This window comes from Struthio camelus, chromosome W (assembly GCF_040807025.1).
Source record: "Struthio camelus isolate bStrCam1 chromosome W, bStrCam1.hap1, whole genome shotgun sequence".
Taxonomy (NCBI): domain Eukaryota; kingdom Metazoa; phylum Chordata; class Aves; order Struthioniformes; family Struthionidae; genus Struthio; species Struthio camelus.
The window spans coordinates 41654555-41677150 of record NC_090981.1 but is presented as its reverse complement, the minus strand read 5'-3'; the positions used below and the strand labels follow the sequence as shown (position 1 = coordinate 41677150).

General features: G+C 40.4%; 1 protein-coding gene across 11 annotated transcripts in view; it reads right to left on the bottom strand.

Annotated features, from left to right (window-relative positions):
* Positions 1-22596, bottom strand: part of LOC104152984 (rho guanine nucleotide exchange factor 28) — a 133258-nt gene that overhangs the window by 39624 nt on the left and 71038 nt on the right. For 5 of the 11 annotated variants that reach the window (XM_068925499.1, XM_068925508.1, XM_068925501.1 and 2 more), the window contains 9 exons: positions 14155-14285; positions 11421-11698; positions 8655-8850; positions 7166-7277; positions 3997-4077; positions 2967-3006; positions 2248-2371; positions 749-881; positions 316-371 (listed from right to left, as the gene is read on the bottom strand). In XM_068925499.1, the coding sequence (XP_068781600.1) occupies positions 316-371; positions 749-881; positions 2248-2371; positions 2967-3006; positions 3997-4077; positions 7166-7277; positions 8655-8850; positions 11421-11698; positions 14155-14285 (1151 nt within the window). Of the gene's footprint in view, positions 1-315; positions 372-748; positions 882-2247; positions 2372-2966; positions 3007-3996; positions 4078-7165; positions 7278-8654; positions 8851-11420; positions 11699-14154; positions 14286-22094; positions 22236-22596 lie in introns of those variants that run through there. The other 6 variants (XM_068925505.1, XM_068925506.1, XM_068925509.1 and 3 more) reach the window with 5 other exon arrangements.

Here is a 22596-nt window from a genome sequence, read left to right as displayed (position 1 = left end):
AACATCTGCCAACACCATTAGAGAAGTGAGTCTGCCTCAGGGTGAGGCGCTGGAGTAGGTAACCTCCCAAAGCCCCTTCCACTACTGTTTCCCACTACTCCAATTCAGAGGATCCCCCTTTCTACATACATTTCTTGTTCAAGTACACTACTTTGTCTGTTGCTCACATCAAACGTTTGACATTCCTGTAGCCCTCCCTGCATAGACACTAGGTCTGGATGGTCTGTGCGTACTTTCTTATTTTCTTCATCTCACTTCTAGGCCTCTTGGAAAGCAAATATGCTCTAGTAAGAACAGTGTGATATAGGAAGTTACCTTGGTGCACACAGGAGCACACTCCTTACAGCTCTTATGCACAGTCACGCTGCAATCTGAAAGAGAAGGCACGTTTCAAAACCTGAAGCTGAATGGGGTCCTCAGCCGGCAGAAAATTCTGTTTTATGGCTTCACCGTTATTCCTCTTTCGGGTTCACTTACTAAGGAGCCTCGAGGCTGCATTGATGTTACACCCCCTGGCTAGGGAGGAGTTTTTGTCTAACGTGTTTAGGTTAGGAGATGGCCCTGGTCCCTTCCGAAGCTAGCAGCTGCTGTCTTCTTTCCCTCTCCCTTGCTGACCTCAGCTCTCTACACAAAGCAGGCATCTCCAAACCTAGGCAAGGTTCCTTTTTGAAATAAAGCCCTGAATAATGATCTTATGTCAGGTTTCAGAGCGCTCTAAATTCACACATAAAAGTTAGTAACTACTTACAAGAGCACTGCAGTGACTCCTTTCCTAGGAGGGCCTTTTCACAGGCTGTACACGGGAGAACTCCTGAGAAGGTCCCATTTATAAAATTATGTCTGTTCAGTTTCTCTTTATCTTTGGCATCTTTATTTTTTGTCTTTATCCCCAACAGCAGAGGCAAAAAAAAAAAGAAGGGACATTAGAAAAGACAATAAACTGACTCAATCTTAAAAACACTAAAGCAACTTTTAAGATCAAATGATTCAAAAACATTTATTCTCTGTCCTGGAAGACTTGGAACAGAATACTATATTATTATATTCAACATTGTTTAAGGTTTAAAATGATAAAGGTTTTGCTTTTACTGGCAGCTAAGCCAGCAATCTTTATCAAAGATGACTGGCAGATAACTTCATAATCCTGCAAAAAGGAAAGGAGCAGAAGAAAAATTTAAAAAGAGAGATTGACTAGCTGCACACACAGGTATCAATCAATGCCTGTTTCTCCCTGAGGCATACATGCAAACTCATGCCTATGCAATTACACGTACATTTACCTAAATATATACAACTTGCCTTTAGATCTTAAAAGAGACCAGAAAAAAAATAGTTTTAATGAGCTTTAATGAATTTAATAAATTTGGCTTATTTTTACAATACTTCTGTTGTTGTGAGTGCACATTCCTCCAAGCAGTCCTAGTAGATATTCTTTAGGAGACTGCACAGATACTCACTTAGGTATGGCTGCATGACTAGATATACACGTTCATAGCCAGTTCTACTACTATGAGTATATCACCCCAGCAGCACTTTGCTAACCATCTTCACATAGACGTATTTTAGAATATCCTGGGGAAATGGGAGGGTATGTTAGAAAGCCTACAAAACTGCTGAAAGGCCAGAGAGAAACATCCTGCAGGCCAAAGCATCCCTCAAGCTGCTAATTGATGTCCTTAATCTAAATTTCAGGTAGCTCAAAATTAAACCATAAATGTTCTAAATCTTCCTTTCACACTATGCTTGACTATGTAGGCCTTGAATCTGCAGCTCTTTTACGATAAGCAGTACTTATTCATGCAAGAAGTTCCATTAACTTCAAATAAGGCAAGTTCAGCTGATTATGTGCAAACGTCAAAGGTACAGACTCAAGTACTTACTGAGAATAATTGCAGGAACAGACGTACACCTTTTACTTTTGTATAACAAAGACAATTATTTCTTAAAGGTAATTCAGAAATTTAAAATTTGGCTAAATAGTCAAATGAGATTATTGGTAACATTAAAAACGTCCAGGGAAATATTTGATTTGCTAAACTAAGCCTACTCTTTAAAAGGATTTTGATTTTTTTTTTTTTTTCAATATGAGGGCCCTACCAGGTTATCCCACATCTGTTTTAAAATTAAAAAAATAAGATAAAAGCTTCTTCCCAGTACTTAGGTGTATTGCAATAAATCTTATCTATAATTCATTTAATTACAGTGATGTAATTATAAATAATAATATAGACATAAATCTCAAATTACCTTGCACTTATTCCGTGTACTAGTCATCCTGTTCATCAGAAAGCTGAAAGTTCGACTCACTTTACACTTTTCAGACTCAGTTTTTGAGGGTACAATATATTTATCCCATTCCTCCTCCTGAATCCTAAAACACAGACCGGGGAAAACAACTCATTCCAGTGGGAATAGCCTCTTAAACCGGAGCAGAATCTGGATGACATTTGTTTCATCTAACATTTACAATTACATGGGGGGTTTTTCTGTTTTAACTGTAGTAATTAAAGTCTCTCTTTCTAAAAAGGACTAATACCAGCCAGGGGGGCGCATAGAATATGCAACGTGCTGCAAGTTTGCCGTGACTATAATCGTTATCAAAAGCCTCCCTGTTTTTATTCCGGTGCTTTGCATGTCTCTTCAAATGGCTCCTGTGGCACAGCAAACCCCTCTGTGGGATGAACAGCGGTAGGAGCAGTAGCAAGCTGATGGCGGAAAGGCAGCAGGCGCTTAGAGCTCCCCCGGTCAGGGCGCACCCCCTCCAGCACCTCTGAGAACCAGCCGGTCCGGGGGGGCTCCCAGCGGAGAGGAGAGGCGGTGCGAAGGGAGGGCCGCGGCCAGCCGCCTCTTCCCCGCGCTGCTCCCTAGATGGCATTCTTGCACAGACCTGCTCCCAAATCCACCGAGAAATACCGTGCTGCAGAGGACGCCTTCCCCGAAAATTCACGTGTGACAAGTACTGATACCTTTTCTCTCGCGACTGCTCGGGCAAACTGTAGGCTCGCTCTGCAAGACATAAACAGTGAACACGCACTCAGATCCTTACGTCAACACATCTTTTGGAAACGCCCGACCCCCACCAGACCATAAGCTTGTCATTAAGCGCTTGCAATGTCATTTGAAAATTAGGAAAGCAAAAAATATCTATATTAGAAGCAGCTGTTCCCAAGATAGTACCACTGCCTATCAAACGTCGTGAAGTTGACAGAATCTGCCAGAACCAAGACTGACAACAGAGGATGCCAGTCTCTGCAAACAGACAGTCGGTGTTTAAGAGCAGGAAGAAATACTTATTTTTTGTTTTTCTAAACAACACAGACCGGAATGATTCATCCTTCCTTCTGCTTTTTATATAATTTGTTGTAAAATATCCTAATGATATTCATCTAATATTTGCAATTACCTGCTTTATTTGGCTTTAGCTACAGTATTAAACATTTTTAAACCCCTCTCCATAGAGAGGAATATGCACTGCACAGAATGCATAATAGGTTACATTTATGTCCTGGAAACAGTAAAGAGGACTCAAGGAGATACTTTCCAACAAACTGCACAAAAAGTAGCTTAAAAGATGAACCATTCAATAATCTGAGTCGTTTAGAAAAATAAAAGAAAGGGTCCCATCTACTATTTCTTCCAAGTTAGAAGTCATTTAGTTCTGTAGAGATTATTTGCAAAGCTACAAGTATGGTTCAGAAAGGTACTCAAACACCTGCCTAACATGTAAGCATCAGATTATGCCATACTTAGAAGTTAGATACAAACTTAAGCACACTGTACTGAGTAAGTGTGCCTTAAGACAAATACATACTTTGGGTTAGCAAGAGCTAGTATATTTATCACAGAAGTAGCGAGACTAGAACGGCATTTCAGTTAGCTGCCAGACAAAAACTGCGCAACAGGATGCTTTCCGAAGAAACAAAGACCAGGTACCCATGGAAGACGGAGACAGCCTCATGCAAAACAGCACTGTTGGGTTGTCACTGTGGTACTTACTACAGGGGTGGAGCAGAGACACTGACTTAGAGAGTGAAAGAGCCTGAAGGAGGGATCGACCACTGTTCATGAACACACCATCTACAGAGCAGGGACAAATCCTTTACTGTTACAGACTGGTAATGCTTTCTTGAATAAAAACAGGTAGTTGTTTTAACCCTGAGCATATTGAAAAGCCTTCATCAGAAACAGATGGTGATTTCCCACTTACTTCTTGCACTTCATGTTACAAAGATTAGCCTCTTGCTATCATGTATGTGTCTGCTTTGGCTAACATCAGCAAGCGTACATCTCATTGCAACCTACTAGTTCAGCTGCTCCTCTCTCTTGCATAGCTAAGTTTAAGTGAGATGACAGAAGTGGTGGAGCTGGCTTGCCAGCTGGGCACAGGGAAAATGGCAGGTTTTTCAGTGCACAGACATCTGAATGGACCTAGGTACAGTGCCGCTGTGGCCCGTGGAGATCAGGATGAATTATCTGACCTTACTTCTTGGACCAAGCTTTAGGGCTAGTCTGCTTCCAGTAACCAGATGAGACTGCTGAAATCTAGCACAGGTGCCCGCATTACACAGTAATTACTGCTGCCGGCTGCCAAACGCTGTGCTTAACAGTTCTGTCCATGAAAAACGTTGGCAAGGGAGGGATGGGGCTGCTGGTGGCAGGGGTTAAGGAAGCGCCAGTAGAACCTGAGCGGACATTGGCCTAATTCCCAGCAGCGGGTGAATGCAGCGCACGCTGGATTTGTAGTATGGCCAGCAGATTGCCCGCTTCCAAATCTTGAGAAGGACAGGGATTCCACTTTCCCCACAACATCAGGTAAATGCCTAATATTGACTGTGGGGGAAATGAAGAGAGAATGGACAGGACTTGGGTCTGAGCCTGGATCAGGCCAAAACAGGTAATGGTATCTGGATGAAACTGAATGGTCTACATGACACCAGTGGTCCCTTCAGCTATAAGTTCAAAGGAATTCTGGTTTAACATTAAGCACACACTAAAGGGCTTTGCTTATCTGCTATCCCCTACTTCTGTGACCCATTTTCCTTATTTTCTTCTGCCTTGTTGTTTTTAAAGACTTCTCACCAAATCTGTAGGATACAAACAGTTACAAACAAATTAAGCGACTTGGAAAAATATAACACAGCTACAGGCGGCAGGCCGCATGCTAAAATCTTACAGGGAGCCACAAAATCTTATAGTAAATTGGAGCAACAGCCACCATCAAGGTGCTTGTTGCACTTTTTAATACAGTTTCCTACTAAGGAAAAAAAGATTTCTGCCATCACTGTATCTGTCTGTCCATTAACTTTCACCACCTTACCTTCCCCACAACTTTTGAACGTTACTGGTTTCAAAGTTAATTATCACATTTCTACAACTGTTGTGACAACAGGCTGCTGAGTAGGCGAGAAAGACCCTAACTAATGCTTCAACTGAGAAAAAAGCTGCAGTGCCCATTCAGCAGTCTTCCCTTCTACCTGGTTCACTGCAACTCGCCACTAGTCATCACATGGCCTGTCTTGCTCAGGACAAGGGAGGAAGTTTAAGGTATACTGCAGGGAGACACAGGCTGAAATTACAACAACAGACAGGGTTATAAGGGACAGAGGACACAGACTCACGGAAAACCAGGCTTCCTTAATTCTACTACTCATAGAAAAACTTTTTGAGCTCTGCAATTGACCATTACACGACCATTCCACAACTCTGCAAAGATTTCATAAATATTAACTTGGACTCAGTAATAACATTCACATACTTAAAGTGAAGTTTGTGTGTAAGTCTTCCAGGACTAAGTCAAAAAAGAAAGCCACTATAGACATTAAAGATGTCTGGACATCAGCATAGTACCGAGTTTACTGCTAAAAGTTTTCGCCAAACACTTTGGTGAATAAAGAAAAGTTATTAATGTATGTCACTCATTTTAGGAAAAATAAATTTTCAAAGACTTCTGCTAAAGAATCTGTGTGTTGGGAGGTTTATATTTGGGGATTATATTGGCTTGCTACAGCTTGCTTGGCTTTAATCTATCCCATTCACACTTATAACTAGTTAGCATCCTGGATTTTAACTGCACGTTGCATCAAGGCGGCAGCAGCAAAGCAAAAGCCAACTAAAGGACATTAAGTCATTTATCTCTCTTTCAAACACATATTTTTTGGCTACTTACAATTCAAAACATATTTTTCTGCTGAAATTAAGCCAGGTGCTTTCTCAACACATAGCAATCTTACTGAGAACGCAGTGAACCATTTCATTTCTTGAAAAGCCAACGCTTTTAAGTGATGTGATCCATAAGAAAGAGCGTATACATATTTCACATTTAACATAGTTTAAATATAACCCATACCTTCACTGAAGAAAGTTTGGATTGTCTGCTAAATATGAAGCCGCATGTTTACAAATGAAGGATGATAGAAACAATTTGTAGAAAATTACAGGCTTCCTGTTAAGCAGGACAGTCATTTTCTACAGCACAGTAATAAAACGTGAGGTTCTTATAGAATTTTCTTTGGGTAAACGCCTGTTCACTTGCTATAAATCTGACATCCTGGAGTGACCAAGAACGGGCTTAGCTCAGCCTTACTGGAGAACAGCACGTGGACACCATGTGCCAGAATCCCTGCAAAGAAACCTGTGACTTCCTTTAGAGCAGAGAGTGGGTTTTGCTCCCCACCCTAGAGAGAAGACCACAACCCTCCAACCAATTTCTCGTATTCCCCAGGATTTACAGGAAGATGGGGCCATTTGCCCATTAAGACTTTGCCCCTGTGTCAACTTTAGCCTCTTCCAGCTCGGACTGGGCTTCCAGCTGGAGGTTAAGGTAAGACTCTTTGGAGAGTCTTAGATTACTGCCCTGGACCACATTACTTTTTCTGACTAAAGCTCTCCCTGTCACAGTTCCCACACCCTCCCAGATGCTGTATCCGTGGAGGGCATGACAGAGGCTGTACACAGGAGAAAAGCGAGGGAAGATGGTAGGGGTAACTGAAGGTAACCAAATGCTTCTTTCACATGGCTTGGCAAGGTCTGTGTACACAGGGACCTTGTGCGCACAAGTATCAGTGAACAGAACAGGCCTGAGTAAAGATGTTAACATTACATCTGCAGCAGGCAAACACGGGAGGAGGCAATGCAGATGCAAAGCCAGAGCACAGGTGACACTGACCTTCATTTGGATCACCGACTGCAAAATCTCGGGGAATGCAAGGTCTTCCTAGTAAGCCTTTGGGTGAGGAACAGGAGTAGGAGCGTGACCGAATTCCAGACAGTAAGCATTCCTAGAAGGAATTGCAGTAAATGAAAACTTGTATCATTTTGAAATTCATCAGCAAAAGCAGCAAAACAAATCAGTGACAGAATTTTTGAATGACAGAGTGCTGACCAGGTATGTTTTTCTTGGTTTCAGAAAAGTTTGAAATTTAAGTAAAATATCCGACTACTTCATTTCACTTTGAATTCTTAGAAAACCTGTCCTACTTCCACCATGAAAAATTGTTGTATGTTACAGGAAAGAATTTGGGGGTACAAGTTAGACTAAGAGAAAGCTTACATTTTTCTCCAGTTTGGTGGCAAGCATCATCCAGTGTTGCTTGCCATTTTATCTGGCAGCCAGGCTATCTGTCCTGCTTTTACTATGGTAGCCATTATCTTAGTGCCTTAGTATCAGAAGAACATTGGTAATTACTGATGTCAGAGTTTACAAAGTAAACTTTGTTAACTCTTTTACTTTACAAACTTTTAATTTTACAAACTTTTACTTTGTATAAATAACTTTTACATTACAGTAATACTTATACAAAGAAAGAATTTCTCTTTTCCTTCTGCATTTTTCTGATTATGCTTGAAACGACTTTCAGATTCCCAAATATGTTAATGGTATAGCTGGGAAAGAACCCCTCTGTTTTTTGATAGATCTTTTACATTTGCACAGAGTGAAATGTAAACTTCTAAACTGCTTACAATATTGTTTGTAAAAGTAGCCCTAACAGAATTCAGTGTTTGTGCTGGACTCTTTTTCTCCCTCCATGTAATCATTTGCTGAAGGTCAGATGAAGCTCTACAGAGGCAAGAAGTCTGCTTAATAAAATAATAAACAATCCCTATTAATAAAAAATAGTTCTGTGCATGTGTCAAGATTTCCCAGAAATGGCACCACGGTTCAGTAGAAATGAATGTAGCCAGGACACTTTAGGAAACTATCATTAGGAACAGAGATTTGCACTGGTCATTGTACAAAATCCAACTGACCCTTCCTGCATCTGGCAATTATTTTTAAAAAAAGCAACAGGCCGGTTTCTTTACAAAGTTGTTACCCTTTCACATAACTACAGCCAGTTAAACATTTCCTAACTAAATACATTGTGGTTAGAAAATGCTGATTCACCAAACCTGGTTTACATCCTTTGAAATAATACTTCTGATTAATTACGTTTTTTTTCAAAGCTGAAGTGAAATTCTGATGGACTCTTCCCTGCACTGCTGCTGAGCAGCTACACCCAGGGAGCTCCCGTACACCCTGCTCTCCAAACTGACTAACATCTATGACTTCCAGCTCGGAACTGATTTTTCTCCTTTAGATTCAAATACAATGTCTCATACATTTCCAAGGATTTACTTAAAAGGAAAACAACTCAAACCAAAATAATATTAAATACCTTGGGCTGCAGACCGGTAGATAAGGAAAGCGATTCTGCCCGGCTGATGTTAAAATCAGCGCTCGTCTCAGAAGAATCCAATCCATCTCTGCTAGAAGCCGTTGCCTCCGAAGAGCTGAGGGGAGGGTAGTGAACGTAGGATCTGTCTGAAACACTTTCACTTCCGCTGTCTACTTCAAGGTCATCAAGACTTGAACTGAAGCAGACAACAAATTCTTTATTTCCCATGTAATAAGTATCAATCTTAATGCAACAAGAAAGATAATTCTATATGCTTTGATAAATGACAACCACAACCACCATGATTATGTCAGGTAAGTCATGTTTTGAGTCCCCTCTCATGTTTCCCAGTGATTGTACTCAGTTACTTGTACAGGACTTATCTAACCCAACCTCATGGATCTACTAGGCAGATGTTTGCACCTTCCATAATCATGCAGACTCCTACCACAGTCAGTAGACAGCAACCTTTGGAGGATGATTATCAGACTGATGTTAGACATCTACCTTTAAACAAGATGTTTCGTTCCACACAGGTACCTGCATAGGTAACTCTCTACATGGACTGTAAGGAGAACCGAGATAACTAGCTCAGATTTTGATAAGAAGTATGCAGATATACTTGGAGATTTGTGTGTGTATATATACACACACATATACATACATGCATTTAAAGGATATAACGTGGCAATTCACAGATATCTTTTTCCAACATCTGTGAACTGATGGAGGATGGAAGAGAAAAAAAAACAGTGACACAGAGAGATGGGCTATGGTCTGAGCCAGTTTGTGACATTAATTTCAAAACACATAAATTTAAAAGTAAGTAGGACTATAAAGGGACTGAAAAATCTCTAGCTACGCCAATACTTCAAACATTCAGTGACTACTGACATGCTGGTGTTCTTGAGCAGAACAGCGCAACAAGGTTTCCTAGTGCTATCACGCTATGAGGGGTTTTCCATGATGCGTCCTGTTAGCCGCATGTTCGAGTTCATGGTCTCTTTATTAGCGTGGCTGGAACGAATGGTTGATTGCTTGCAATAACATTCCAGCCTTAAAGCATAAAACTCTAAATCAGGTGTGGCATTTCTAAATAGCCAAAAAGTCCACCAGGAATATTAGCACAACTACACCTTTATACTGCACTAAAATTCACTTTGTTAAATAATAAATTTATCAGTATTGTCCAAAACTACTTCCTTATTACACTTCTGGAGATCATCTTTCACAATGTTTTCTACTAATAAGCCATGTGGCTTCTCAGAAATAAGCTATTTAACCTCAGGATCAGTTACTGTCACATTTTAAAGCTAGAAAAAAAAATAAGTGTCTTCGTCTTTTGGTACTTAAGAAAAATAAGCATAAATAATTTCATTTGCATTGATGTTACAGCACTGAAATTCTCCATCAGTGCTTACTGTGGGTACCTTACCATGGAAATTTCCTTGATCTATAAAAATGGTATAAAGATCTGCTAATTAACTTGCTACATACTCTGAGATCCTTGAAGGCAAGTGCAACTGGAATTATTACACATAAAATAAGACTATTACTATATATTTGGCTCGCTTACAGTTGATGTACTAAGGTCAATCACTTACCTCTGAAAACTCATATAAACTCCGAAAGCTCATATATAGGTACCTAACCTAGGTCTTTAAAAATGTGGGAAAATTCAAATATGTATAGGAGGAAAAAATGTTTATGACAGAGAAGCAGATTAGTTATGACAGTCCACATGTGATATCCCCATAACTAGCAAAAAAGAAAAGTTTTAGAAAAGAATAACTCATAGCCAATCTGACAGTTGTTGTCCTCTCTCTCTGCAGTAGGAGGATTTTATAGTTGTCTAGGAAACTCAGAGAAAACGTTACTGATCACTGTAATTGACATTAATAGACAGCCACTACTGCTACCTTGCTATGTGTTTTTACACACAGTGCCCTAGCTCCAATTAGTCCAGACACTCTTGAGAGGTGAGAAATTCAATTTCTATAGATTCAAATTTTCTTGTGTCAAAGAGGCAACTGATTTCAGGTCTCTTTTACCCAAAGAAGCAATAAAACTGTAACACCTTTTTTTTCAGGTATTTGTTAAAAACAAAAATTCAAAGTTTCTAATTCAAGCCCTACCTACAGTCCGGAAACCAGCTAGTTCCTAGCATAACCTAAAGCCGTCCGAATGAGGACCCTCAGACAACTGGCTCTGCTGATATCAGACCTTCTGTATGGGCAGAAGAGCAGAAAACAGTCTGAACCTATCAGAAACGTGAGCTGTACTGAATACTGCTGTCTTTTGAAGTGAAAAAACATACGCTGTCAGGAATAGGTTGCTCCTTCCACAGCCCACTGCAAATAGAAAGACCCCCATTGACTTCAACAGATTTTGGACCATTCCCTTAATGGGAAATACAACTGAGAAACCAGCTAGGGGGAAAAACTGTGGTTTCTGACAAAAATGCCACAATGAAAAACACAGTGATCAGCTGTCCGAGACAAAAAGGTATAAAAGCATAAATTTGGTTTAAAAATAATCAATTTACTTTAAAGACATTGTTATTTGAAAGATGTATGTGAAGAAAGGTCTTATGACCACTTTATAAAAACAAATCATTATGCCGACACAATTTAAACGTCAGAGATTGAAACCAGTGATTCTACCATGATGAAAATCTTTATTATTCCAGGTTCTGCCTTATCTTTTGAATAAAAGATCATTATAAATAATCCTAATCCTGGCCACACCATCAAATTAATTACATACCTTCTTTTCTTCATGTCAGCATGAAGTTGGCCCCGTTCCTTAATAAATCCATGGGTCTTGACTGGCAGGTATGAATCTGCTCTGTGTCTCAGACCTACGTTTTCTCCGTTTTTCACTGACATTTGATTGCCTTCATTTGGATCATATATATACTGGTCATTTTCTTCAAGGGAGGGAGATGAAGAGCTCTTAGCCATTGAGGTTGAACTGGTGGGATTCAGACATGTTTCACTGCTAACACCGTCTCCATGAATGTAATTAGCCTTTACATCTCCAGCCTGCAGGGGGAAAGTGAATGCTGGTAAAAGACAGTAAAAAGATGAGGACCCTTCACTAGATTATAGTTTGCCATTTTATAATAGTTATAAGTTTTGCCTTTTTTTTTCTCTACTACTTTTGGAGTACATAAATTGGAGACAAGTTATATGGCTAAGACATTCTAGATCTTGCACTAGTTTTTCCAGAATTATAATAGTGATGGTTTGGTATATTAGTCTAATGGATTTCTCACTCATATTTAAGCCTTTATATTAAATGTATCAAATCATGTATATACTGCTCACATTTAAAAAAACCTTCTTTTGAGTAAAGCAAACTACATGCATAATACATTAGCGTGGGGATATATGGGGGGAAATTAAAATGTTGCATAATTTAATTCGGAAAAATTAGTCTACACATCGTGCACATTTTTTTATTTTTCCAGCACCGATTTCATAAAGTTTGGGACAAATGTAGATAACCTGGAACAGAGGGTCTCTAGGGGAGGAAGGGAAAGGATTTTTTCTTTTTGCCATTAAGCAATTGTGGGTGCCAAGCACCCCTCCTCTTACACAAAGAAGGGAATGGCATTAGCAATTACGTTTACTCAGGTTCAGTACAGGGATCAGGATTTAGACCCTGGTTGGTAATGATTAATTCTTTGTGAAAATGAGGTTAAACTCTCCTGTCAACTCTGCAAAAGATACTAATATACAGTTTACTGCCAGTCTTCTAGTTAGAAGTTACTGTCATCTAATTAGATGCTAAATAGTACTGAAAAGTCACAGAGCCAAAGCCCGCTGAAAACGCTCAACCTCAAGAAAGCATCCGTGTAAGCAAGAACAAAGAAAGGACTGCAAGTGCTTCCAAAGCCCTGCTATTTCACGTTGCTGACTTCCTCCTCTACAGCCCCACGTGGCATGTGTTTTCATCCCTATTGTAAAGATGTTTCTTGTAGTAAAAGACACAAAGAACTGTTGACATTTTTACAGCAGTCTGCTTTTGCATTCAGAGATACACTGTATGAAAGTCTGGAATTACTTCAGTTGCACTGTGCAGATCATATGCAAGAAGGTAAAATGCTTCTCCCAGGTTTTATGCAGCTGTTCCTCCCTTCGAAGTCGTTGCTGCCCGGGCAGCGTTTCCACGGTGTGGTGCACCGCACTGCGGGAGCTCCTCGGGCAGCAGCTGAGAGGGGGAGCAGCTCCAGCTCCTGCCCAGCGGTGCTAAACGAGAACTTGGCAAAAGCAGAACAAGGTTGAACCTTGTGGCTACGCCTTGAGCTGTGATCAAAGCGGAAGGTCCCCCAGCAATATACTCAGGCAATATCTATATTTGTAATGGCACTGAGAATTTTGCAGTTCTGTTCTGCAACAGAACCCAGATATTGTTAAAATCAAGGGTTCAGAGATCTGCATATATATTCCCGTACCAGATGCTCACTGCTTGGTGGGTTTTTTACGTGTATCTCTGGTAACCCTAAGAGTGTTTTGAACACGCCGAACTCCGAAACATCTGTCTCAAACCTTCACAAAGAACAGGGTCTCCAGCAAATGCAGCAGCTGAAGTGTTTCAGGAAAAACAATAGGAAAAAAAAATTTCGACACTCTTGTAAAGTCTCAGGACTCTTCTATGGCCTGATTCTTCCTTACTCCTGCATTCTGTCTTCTGCCCTGGGAGAACCCAGAGTGCATTACACATATATACATCTCTTCAACCATCACTGAAACGCAACTACGTTCCACTAAAATTTGGCAGCAGTTTAACCACACAAAATTATACAAAATAGTCAGATTAGTCCCCCTCTCCAAGTTACGATATCAAAGTGTGATGGTGGGGAAGGGATTTCAGATGTAACACTGGTGATTCAACATAATTTTTTCAGGATGCTTTGTCTAATCTCCACTGCTGGTGACAAGTAAATTAGGAACATGAATACTAAGGGGCGGGAAGGATCTCTAGTATCAAAGTGCTCTATACCAGTTGTAGGATACTGGTTGTACATTTTTGACCAATTTCTCGTTTTTGTTGAGCTTAAAAAATTAAACTAATAATTAACTTACTAATTACGCAGTATCAGGAAACTTTACTCTTTTGTAAATGTACACCAAATTTAGAAAAACTGAAGTGCATATGAACAAAGCTGCATTGTGTTAATATATCTCAGAGAGAAACAAATACCGTTTAGTTCACAGAACACAGGAGAAAAAGACCGTAGGACTCTCTTACAGTTCTTCCTACAGGCTAGGCAGAGTAATTTCTTTCATTACTTGAATCTATTAAAAGGGATTTCATAAATTAGTTACAAAATACAGCTGAAAAGAATAAGGTATTCCTGTTCTTATTTTAGGGCTTTAAAAAGTATCTACACCCCATTGCTGATAGAACCAGAATATTCTACTATCACTCAAGTAAGTTATTTTAACAGAAGACAATGAAAAAATATATTCCAAAAGTTCCAGTATAAACTTACTTGGTTTACTACCATGCAGTTTGCATATACTTCATCACTTCCGTTCAGCATGGCAGAAAGTCTGGCTGCTGCAAAGAAAGTAGGCAGAGTTTTGAATTTCTTGAGAACATCAAGGGTAGAATGTCGCTGTTCTAGAAAAAAAGAAATTGTGGAAAATACACAATTATTTGTCATACCATTTTCATATATATGCGTGTGTGTATATACATACAAATATTCTATATATATATACACACACACACACACCTACCTACACACACAGAGCATAATAAAAATGATAAACTTTAATCATTAAGCACCAAAAGTTAGGATTACAATTTGGGTAATATTTATCTGGCCACTCCAAATACTGAGAATTTTCTAATGGGCTAATATTTCCCATGTGTTTCTAGAAGCCAACAGCTGACAAGCCTCTTAAAGGTACATTGCAATGATTCATATAACTTAAAAAGTTTTCCTTTATCTTAGCTAGGGATGCCTTCTATTTTCCACCTGTGGTAGAACTTTGCAAAGATCTGTAGTTGCTGAACTATAGCTGTCCTAAATAGGATAAGATTTATGGGCTGGGATGAACTATTCATGATTATGGTCTGTAAGTTACAAATATCTAATTTCTGATACATTTTGTAAACAGAATATAGTTCAACTGCAGTCAAATAATCAATCACCTTCCTAAAGTATTCTATGTACTGGCAGAAGCATAATAAAATATTAATTTCATCTTTATTTGTTGCTGGGTTGTGTTTTAAAAACAGTTTTCTACTTTAGTGTTTTATTACAGTGCTACCAGTAAAGTAGAAAACTCTTTAAAAAAAAAAAAACCAGCAAAAAAGTGAGAGGTATTTGAATTAAATGCCATTTATAGTGCCATTACAGGGTGACAGCAATCGATCAAAATTTGACCTGTGACGAGGATGCTATGGGTGAAGGCTGTATCTGACCTGCTTTTTCTTCTGAAATGATAAATCATCAGTTTCAACAACAACTATTACTATTTCAACTGTGTGTTCCTGACTCCAGATATCACGAAGAGTTGCATGGGCTGACTGTATTTGATGGCTTTGACTAGCAGAAAACCTAATCAAGTGCTAACGAAACACTGTTAGTCTGTCCTGTAGGCACACTGCTCTGAAAGGTGCTTATGAGTATGAGGAGTATACATCAATCCATCAGAGAAGCAGTAAAACATCTCAGTTCGAAATTTTCAGTAAACTAAACTCCAGTTTGTCTGTTATTGAAAATTAGGCAACATGGAAGGGCTATTAAGATTATTAAGTGACTGGGGCATCTCTCCTCTGAAGAAAGGCTGAGAGAACTAGGACTCTTCAGCCTGGAGAAGACTGAGGGGAGATCTGATCAACATGTACAAGTATCTGAAGGGAAGGCGTCAAGAGGATGGGGCCAGACTCTTCTCCGTGGTGCCCAGCAACAGGCAGAAACTGAAACACAGGCAGTTCCATCTGAACCTGAGGAAAAACATCTTTCCTGTGAGGGTGACAGAGCATTGGAACAGGTTGTCCAGAGAGGTTGTGGAGTCTCCTTCCCTGGAGACATTCAAAACCCGCCTGGACGCGATCCTGGGCAATATGCTCTAGATGACCCTGCTTGAGCAAGGGGGTTGGACTAGATCTCCAGAGGTCCCTTCCAACCTTAACCATTTTGTGATTCTGTGAATTTCTTCTTAGTTTGTACCAAGTACAACTTATTTTCTGCCACGGTGGAAAGGAAAAAATACCATTAAAGACTTTCATTCCCCAAGCTATATTTGTAAGATAAGAGAACTGCATTTGGAAGGTGCCTATGGCCATCAGATTGCAAAAAGTGATACCATGAAGAAATGGTGCCGATTAGCAACTACCTTTGTCTAGATCTGGTGCATTCATTTCTTTAAAAAACTCCTGGATCACTGCCAAAATTGCAATGCTACACCACAGTTTTCATTTCATTTTAAGATGTTATCTCATAAATTCCAAGAACAGAAAGCTCTGTATCTACTGAAAAACTGGAAATTCCCATTTAGAAATGGTACACCATGAATTATTTAGTTTCTAATCCTGACAGGCCTTGTGCGCTCTCACAGCATTAAAAATATCCTTATACATCTCATTCTGCTTTTCCCTCCTGCAGGAATTTTAACATGATTTTAGTGAGTGTGCCATCCTGAGAACTGCTAAAGCTACAAACCATTTCCTTATGTTTGCCAAGATCTTGAACTCTTTATTTATAAATAGCATAAGTCATTGTTTTCTACAGCAGTTCATCGGATATTGGCAGCTAAAATCATATGGGAAATGTGATTTAGCAAAACAGGCAGCACTTTTTTGTGGCAAAAAAGTACTTTCCAAGTGGTAATCTTAAACCAACAACCAGGAAGAAACAAATTTTGGGCTCTACTTTGCTGCTTGTATACTTATTACCTTCCCCAGCATGCTCTTCCTCTAGCACATAATCATACTGTGTTTAACTGTCAAGGACAGTATTCTGCTCCAAAGCGAGGCTGAGCAAGGTATGGCACGTACCCTTGAGAAACAGTCCATGCAGGACCTGGTGAATCACAGCGTAAATCAGAGCCAACTCCTACTAAGCCAGCTTCCTGACTAAAGCGACTGTCCCCATTGCTGGGGTCTCTACAGTGAGATAATGGACTTTGCTATGACTTACACATCCCGAGCCAAAAACAGCAACAATCAGCCTACTGCAACATTTTTATTTATACAGCAGCTTCTAATACCACATTTTACATAGTTTTAAAACTTTATAAAAGAGGAACAACCTGGTACAAACTTCCAAAGAAAGCTGTTGCAAATAGAACAGGATATATCAAAATATGTCGTTATCTGCAGTACCTTCAGTCACTGAATATTTGTCCGTAATCTGTATCACTGGCAAATACAATCTATTTTTCTGGCAATGTTCCAGTCAGTCTGTTGTTAAAGGTGAGATCTCTAAATGTTTATGGGGGCTTTTAATGAGAGGACAAAAGCCAGCAGGTTCCTTTGGGCTGTGTGATGCAATGTGGTGCCCCTGCTCCTCCAGGAACGGGACTGCTCCTTCCTCTCACTCTCCCGCCCCCTACAGATTTCATACATGCATGAAGGGACAGCTACATCAAAATTTGTAATAAGAAAGGTATTTCAAGACTTTGCTGAATGCAGAGGAGAGCATTATTAATTACACATTGACCGTGCTAGTAACTTATTTCTGCTGCAAAGGCCAGCATAGTTTAAAAAGTGACAAAACCGTAGCAAATGTCCACATCATGCACTGAATTCCTTCAGCCCCCTTACTTGCCTCCCGCCAGCTGTACAAGCCGTTACAAGCCATCCTGGTCATACAGGCACCAAGAGCAGCACTTCTACCAGTTTAAAACGGAAGCAGATAATAGCCCACTGTACCAGGTGCCACTATCAATATACAGCAAGTCTTTTCTTGCCCAAAAGATTAGGAGTATCAACTGAACGCATTCTGAAACAAACGTCTCAAAAATCCTCTCTGCCCATTCAAAGTGGCTATTCTCATAGCACATGCAAGACTTCGGCACAGTATGCAGAAAGGCAGGTAAAATGCGTACAAGTCTTGCACCAAACACCACTATAGTGCCAGAGGCATGAGCCTACCCCACGGATGATGCGATGTTTCTGCCTCTGACTTGCACTGGGTTTTTTACTGAACAGAACCCACCTTGTCTTCTAGCAAGTAATTCAAGAAGGTAAAAATTCCTGTGGAGTCACACAACTAGCTCTCCCTGAGAGTTGCTCTCAGGCATGCTAAAATCATCTACTTGTAGGCTACACCACCCTCTTTTGGGCCCTGGGCACCAGCATTGGAGTTGTGCCTTTCTTCTCAGTGCAGCTGACACCTGGCACCTAGGAAGAGCTTCCACCACCCTCCTCCTCTTCTCCATCAACACCCAACAGGGCAAACTGGCATCTCTTGTGACAGTGAAAGTGTCCTAAACCATTTTATCTGCCCGAAAGGTGTTGGTACTGGACTGCAGGGTGCTTACTGAGAAAGATATTGACACAGATACGACACAGAAGTATTCACTTAGCGCTCTGGACTGAAATACATGGCAAGCACAGCTCACCAACCTGCTCCTACTGCCAAAGCTGAAGGTTCTCAGGCTGTATATTGTACCACGGCCAGGAAAAAAGAGTAAAATAAAGGCATGTTTCCTTTAACAGAGCATGTGGATCTCTGGCATCTGCCTGGTAAACAGATAGGAAAGATGTATGTGTTATTTAAACATAGGTGAAAAAAAGCCACAGTGCTGGGAAGGATAATCTCCAAACATGGATAAAAGGCCTTGACCAATGAATACTAGGCACAGGCTTCCTGCATCTTCCGTCATGCTGTCATCAAAGTTACACAGCAAAAGCTGCACATTTTACCAAGCACAAAAGCTTATAAAAACACTCTTTAAAACACAAATGATCATCATAACAATGACTTAAAACATGCTTTATGTTGGCTTAAGAAAATGTACAGCCTTGAACGACCCATTCTGGAAAACAACAAGAATATAATACTGACGATATTTTTCCACAAAAATAAAAACATGTATCATTTTATGAGAGGGCACAGAGTAAAAGAGAAGTGAAATACATCAGTGTGACCAAACTGAGAGCCCGGAAAGAAATTACAAATTCCCTTGTCCAGATGCAATGAATAGTTTTCAGACAGCTCATCACAATTACCCCCAGCAATCTGAACAAGGGTTAATATATAACTGGAAGTAAGCACCAGAACTATGAAGTAAGAGAAAAATGCAGACAACTAAACACATGGGTCACACAGGACTACTGAAATACTCTTCTAAATTCACAGATGGTGATCTGAATTTGGGGAAAGAATTCCACAAGTTCCTGGCAAGGCACTGACCAAAGTGACATACACTTCTGTAGATGTGGACAATACGACCAGTTTTAACGGGGCATCTGCATCGCTAACTCATGAGTCTTAGCCCTCCATTCATTCACTGCAACTACTCACGAGATTAAAATCAAGCAAATACATAAGAATAACAGTACACTCCGGGGAAAGTGAGGGAGGCCTTTAAGTGCTGTTGTCATAAACCTCAATACTTAACTGTCCCAAATCTCTGGAGTGGGAACTAAAGCACTAAGTTTCTTGCATACGGACAGAATCAGGCACCTGGATGCTGGAAATCATATCCAAGATGTTCCAGATGTGCTCCTAAAGTAGCCATTAAGAAACATTGAGGAGAAAGACAGTTCTTAAGCACCACCTTTGCTCTTTGTGACTTAAACCCAGCGTGCGAGCAAGTGCCCCCTTCCAACACAGATTCATACCTCTGAACTCTCTCCCTGAAGCAGGCACCTTAGCTGCTTCCAATAAATAAATGAATATATGAACAAATATAAGTTGGTGTCTCATTTGACACAAAGCACAACAGATAAAGTACTTTCCCAAGATAAGAGATGCTTGATTTCAATTTCCACCTCTGCCTGAGAGGCTTCAGTGCGTAACTGTCACTTCCCAGGACAGCGGGACAGACTTGCCAGAGAGACACTCTCAGAACCCATGAGGTTGTTACAGCCTACAGGAAAGCCTCTAAGAGTTGCTGGTTTTGAGAAAGTAAGACTGTGACCCCAAGGATTACGAATACATCTGAGGGGAGAGAAGAAGAGACCTGTCTTCTGGCCACTTCACATTAAAAAACAAAATAAATACCCTCAAGGATCTTGCAGTACAGATCAAAACTTAGACCCCTCCCCAGTCCAGTCACTAAGCTGGAGTCACGGTCACATTCTCTGTTAAGCCTAATTAATCTTTAATTATGCCTTATACACACGTGCTTCAGCAGGAGCAGGGGGAGGAGGGGAGCGCCTGCTGCTCAGCAACAGGTAGAGACTAACGCTGGAGGCTGCAGCCTGCACCCGCTGCCTGCTGCCCCGGCCCTGGCCCTCCGGCAGTTCGCTGGGAACCCGGGGGCTCTATCACCCCCTTCAGGGAAGACCGAGAGGTCTCTGAGCATGGATGAAAGCTGAACTTCGGGCATCAGGAAACTTAAAATTTTGAAAACATTCGTGCATACGGCCCAAGGCAGGGTCTGAGAATTTCTGCTTTGGATTTAGCCATCTGAGGTCTGCACAGCTCCCCATTGCCTGCACCCCTGCCTCCCAGGAGGAGCGTTGCCAAAGGCATGTGCCAGACCATGAAACAAACAGCATGCTGCTTGTGTGGAGAAGGGAGGAGGCTGACACTTCATTGCCCACATCAGCTGGAGCACACAACACATGATTCATAGGAAAGAGTTCGTGATTTTTGGGGTGGGGAGGAGAGCGCGACACTGATTCCTGCCAGCCTCTAACGTCCTCTCGCTTACTGAGAGTTGAACTCCTACATCACGGAAACGTAGCGGCGAGGTACCCTGCCCCACCTGTGCACCAGCAACGACTGCATGACCGGAAAAAAACAGGTCACGTTCTGCTTGAGGAGGAAGCAACAAAGGCAGCCTTCCCCCAGCGAGGCAGGGAGCAGATCGCAAGTCCGGCGTCCTCTTGCAGAGCCACTTCTCCAGCCCAGCAAGCAGCCAGGATTTCAATGCCCCAAGCACAAATGAACCCTCAGCGTTTATCCATTGATAAATTCTGGGTGCGCGTACGCTCAGAGCGTCTTCTTGCTCTAACAACCCCACATACACGGTCATCTGTACATAAAAGCTGCGTGTGTTGTTATACTGTTAACACTTTTGGGAAACAAGATGCAATACTAACACAGAAAACACCAGATATGTATACAGTGGTGAAGGATAAAAACATAACGCTGCCTAAAGGTAAAAAAAAGAACAACAAAAGTGCCATATAATAAACTCAATAAAATGAGTTCCCACGAGATATAGAAAGAATGAATACCACAACTTGCAAGGTATTTCATCTTCTTTACAAACTATATATGCAACCACACACATTACAGAAACCCCTGTGCTCTTGGGAAATAACGGATTAATGACTAAATCCCATGAATGAAAGTAAAAATCTCAGAAGACTTTTTGCAAGTTAAAACGTGCATTTTGTACACATTTTTCATTTTAAAATTTAATGTCAAAGTCTCAGCCTGTATAATCAGCATAATTCTCCTGGCTCATTGTCTTTAATGACACTGATGGATCTTATTTCTCTTATTTATTTTCCCCCCTTTCTGAAACATAAAAAGCAATTTTGTGCAAGGAATAAGGAATTATACTTTTCCCATTCTCTGTCTTCATTTCTTTGCTTCTGTCTGAATGCAGTAAAAACTATATCCCCATTAAAGCTTTCAATGATAATTCTTCGTAACATAAACTTGTTGGTCAGTGCCTTTAAACCTGCTTAAAACACACTTTATCATAGTGACAATATTTACAACGCTTACCTCCCAAAGACTTCTCCACAAAGGAGGACTATATCTAACTGCACAAGGATCTGTGTAAAGAGAGCAAGTGAGCTGTCATCTCTTTCTTTTACACAAAAGGAAAGATTTTCCTCTTCATTCTGATGAGACTTTTGTATGTAACTAAAATTTTTCTTGTTCACTGTTGAGAGATATTTAAATTACAAATTTCCCCTTAAATGAAAACAGCTGTAACTAGCAAAACTTTCTTGTAGTGGTTGCAGTGCTGTTCTGTAAGCTCCTAGGGTGTCAGAACTGCTCAGTGAAAGCAACACATATAACCAGAAGAAAAAATCCCTTAGAATAAAGAAATAAAAACAATGTTAAAGAACTATATATAATTTGGAGAAAACACTTTCTTCTTCCTTAAAAAAATTCCAGTACCTCTATTTACAAAAGCGCAACTAACAGTGAGGTAGACTTCTGATAAAAAGGAAGAAACAATCTCATCAGAGTTGTGTATAGGCACCTGTGCGTAAGCAGACAATGAAAAGGAGGCAGAGCTATTAAGCAAGAGTCATTTAAAAGAAAACAGCTTTTTCTACCTTGTCTGGATGCCCTTCTTCGAATCCTCATCTTAGGTAAGGAAGGCCAAGAGTAATTAAAAGGTGAATCAGAGTCTGAGTCCATTTTTTTTTGCTAAGTAAGACACAGCAGATTCTCAAACTTGCACTTTGTTGTTCTCAATAGCAAGTCAAGTCTAAGAGTGATGTAAAATAAAGGAATGGACAAAGAAGGATCAAATTGCCCACTAAACACAGGGGAGGGAGAAGCTCTAAATGTTTGCTCTCTTCAGGCGTCCAGGCATGTAGACAGATCAGGCTGCAAATATTAAGGCAAAGCAAGGAGGTTGGAGCTTCAAGTGGGGCTGCTGCATCCGTGGTCCAGCGCTATTTGAAAGGTCGTTGTGTGCCAATGAATCATTAACTCACCTTTCCATTTTCATGTAAATGAAAACAATAGGAACTGAGCAAGGAATGAGAAAATATGTCTCAAAAGTAAACAAACTATGGCAAGCTTTTTCAGACTTTGTTTCCACATTAAAAC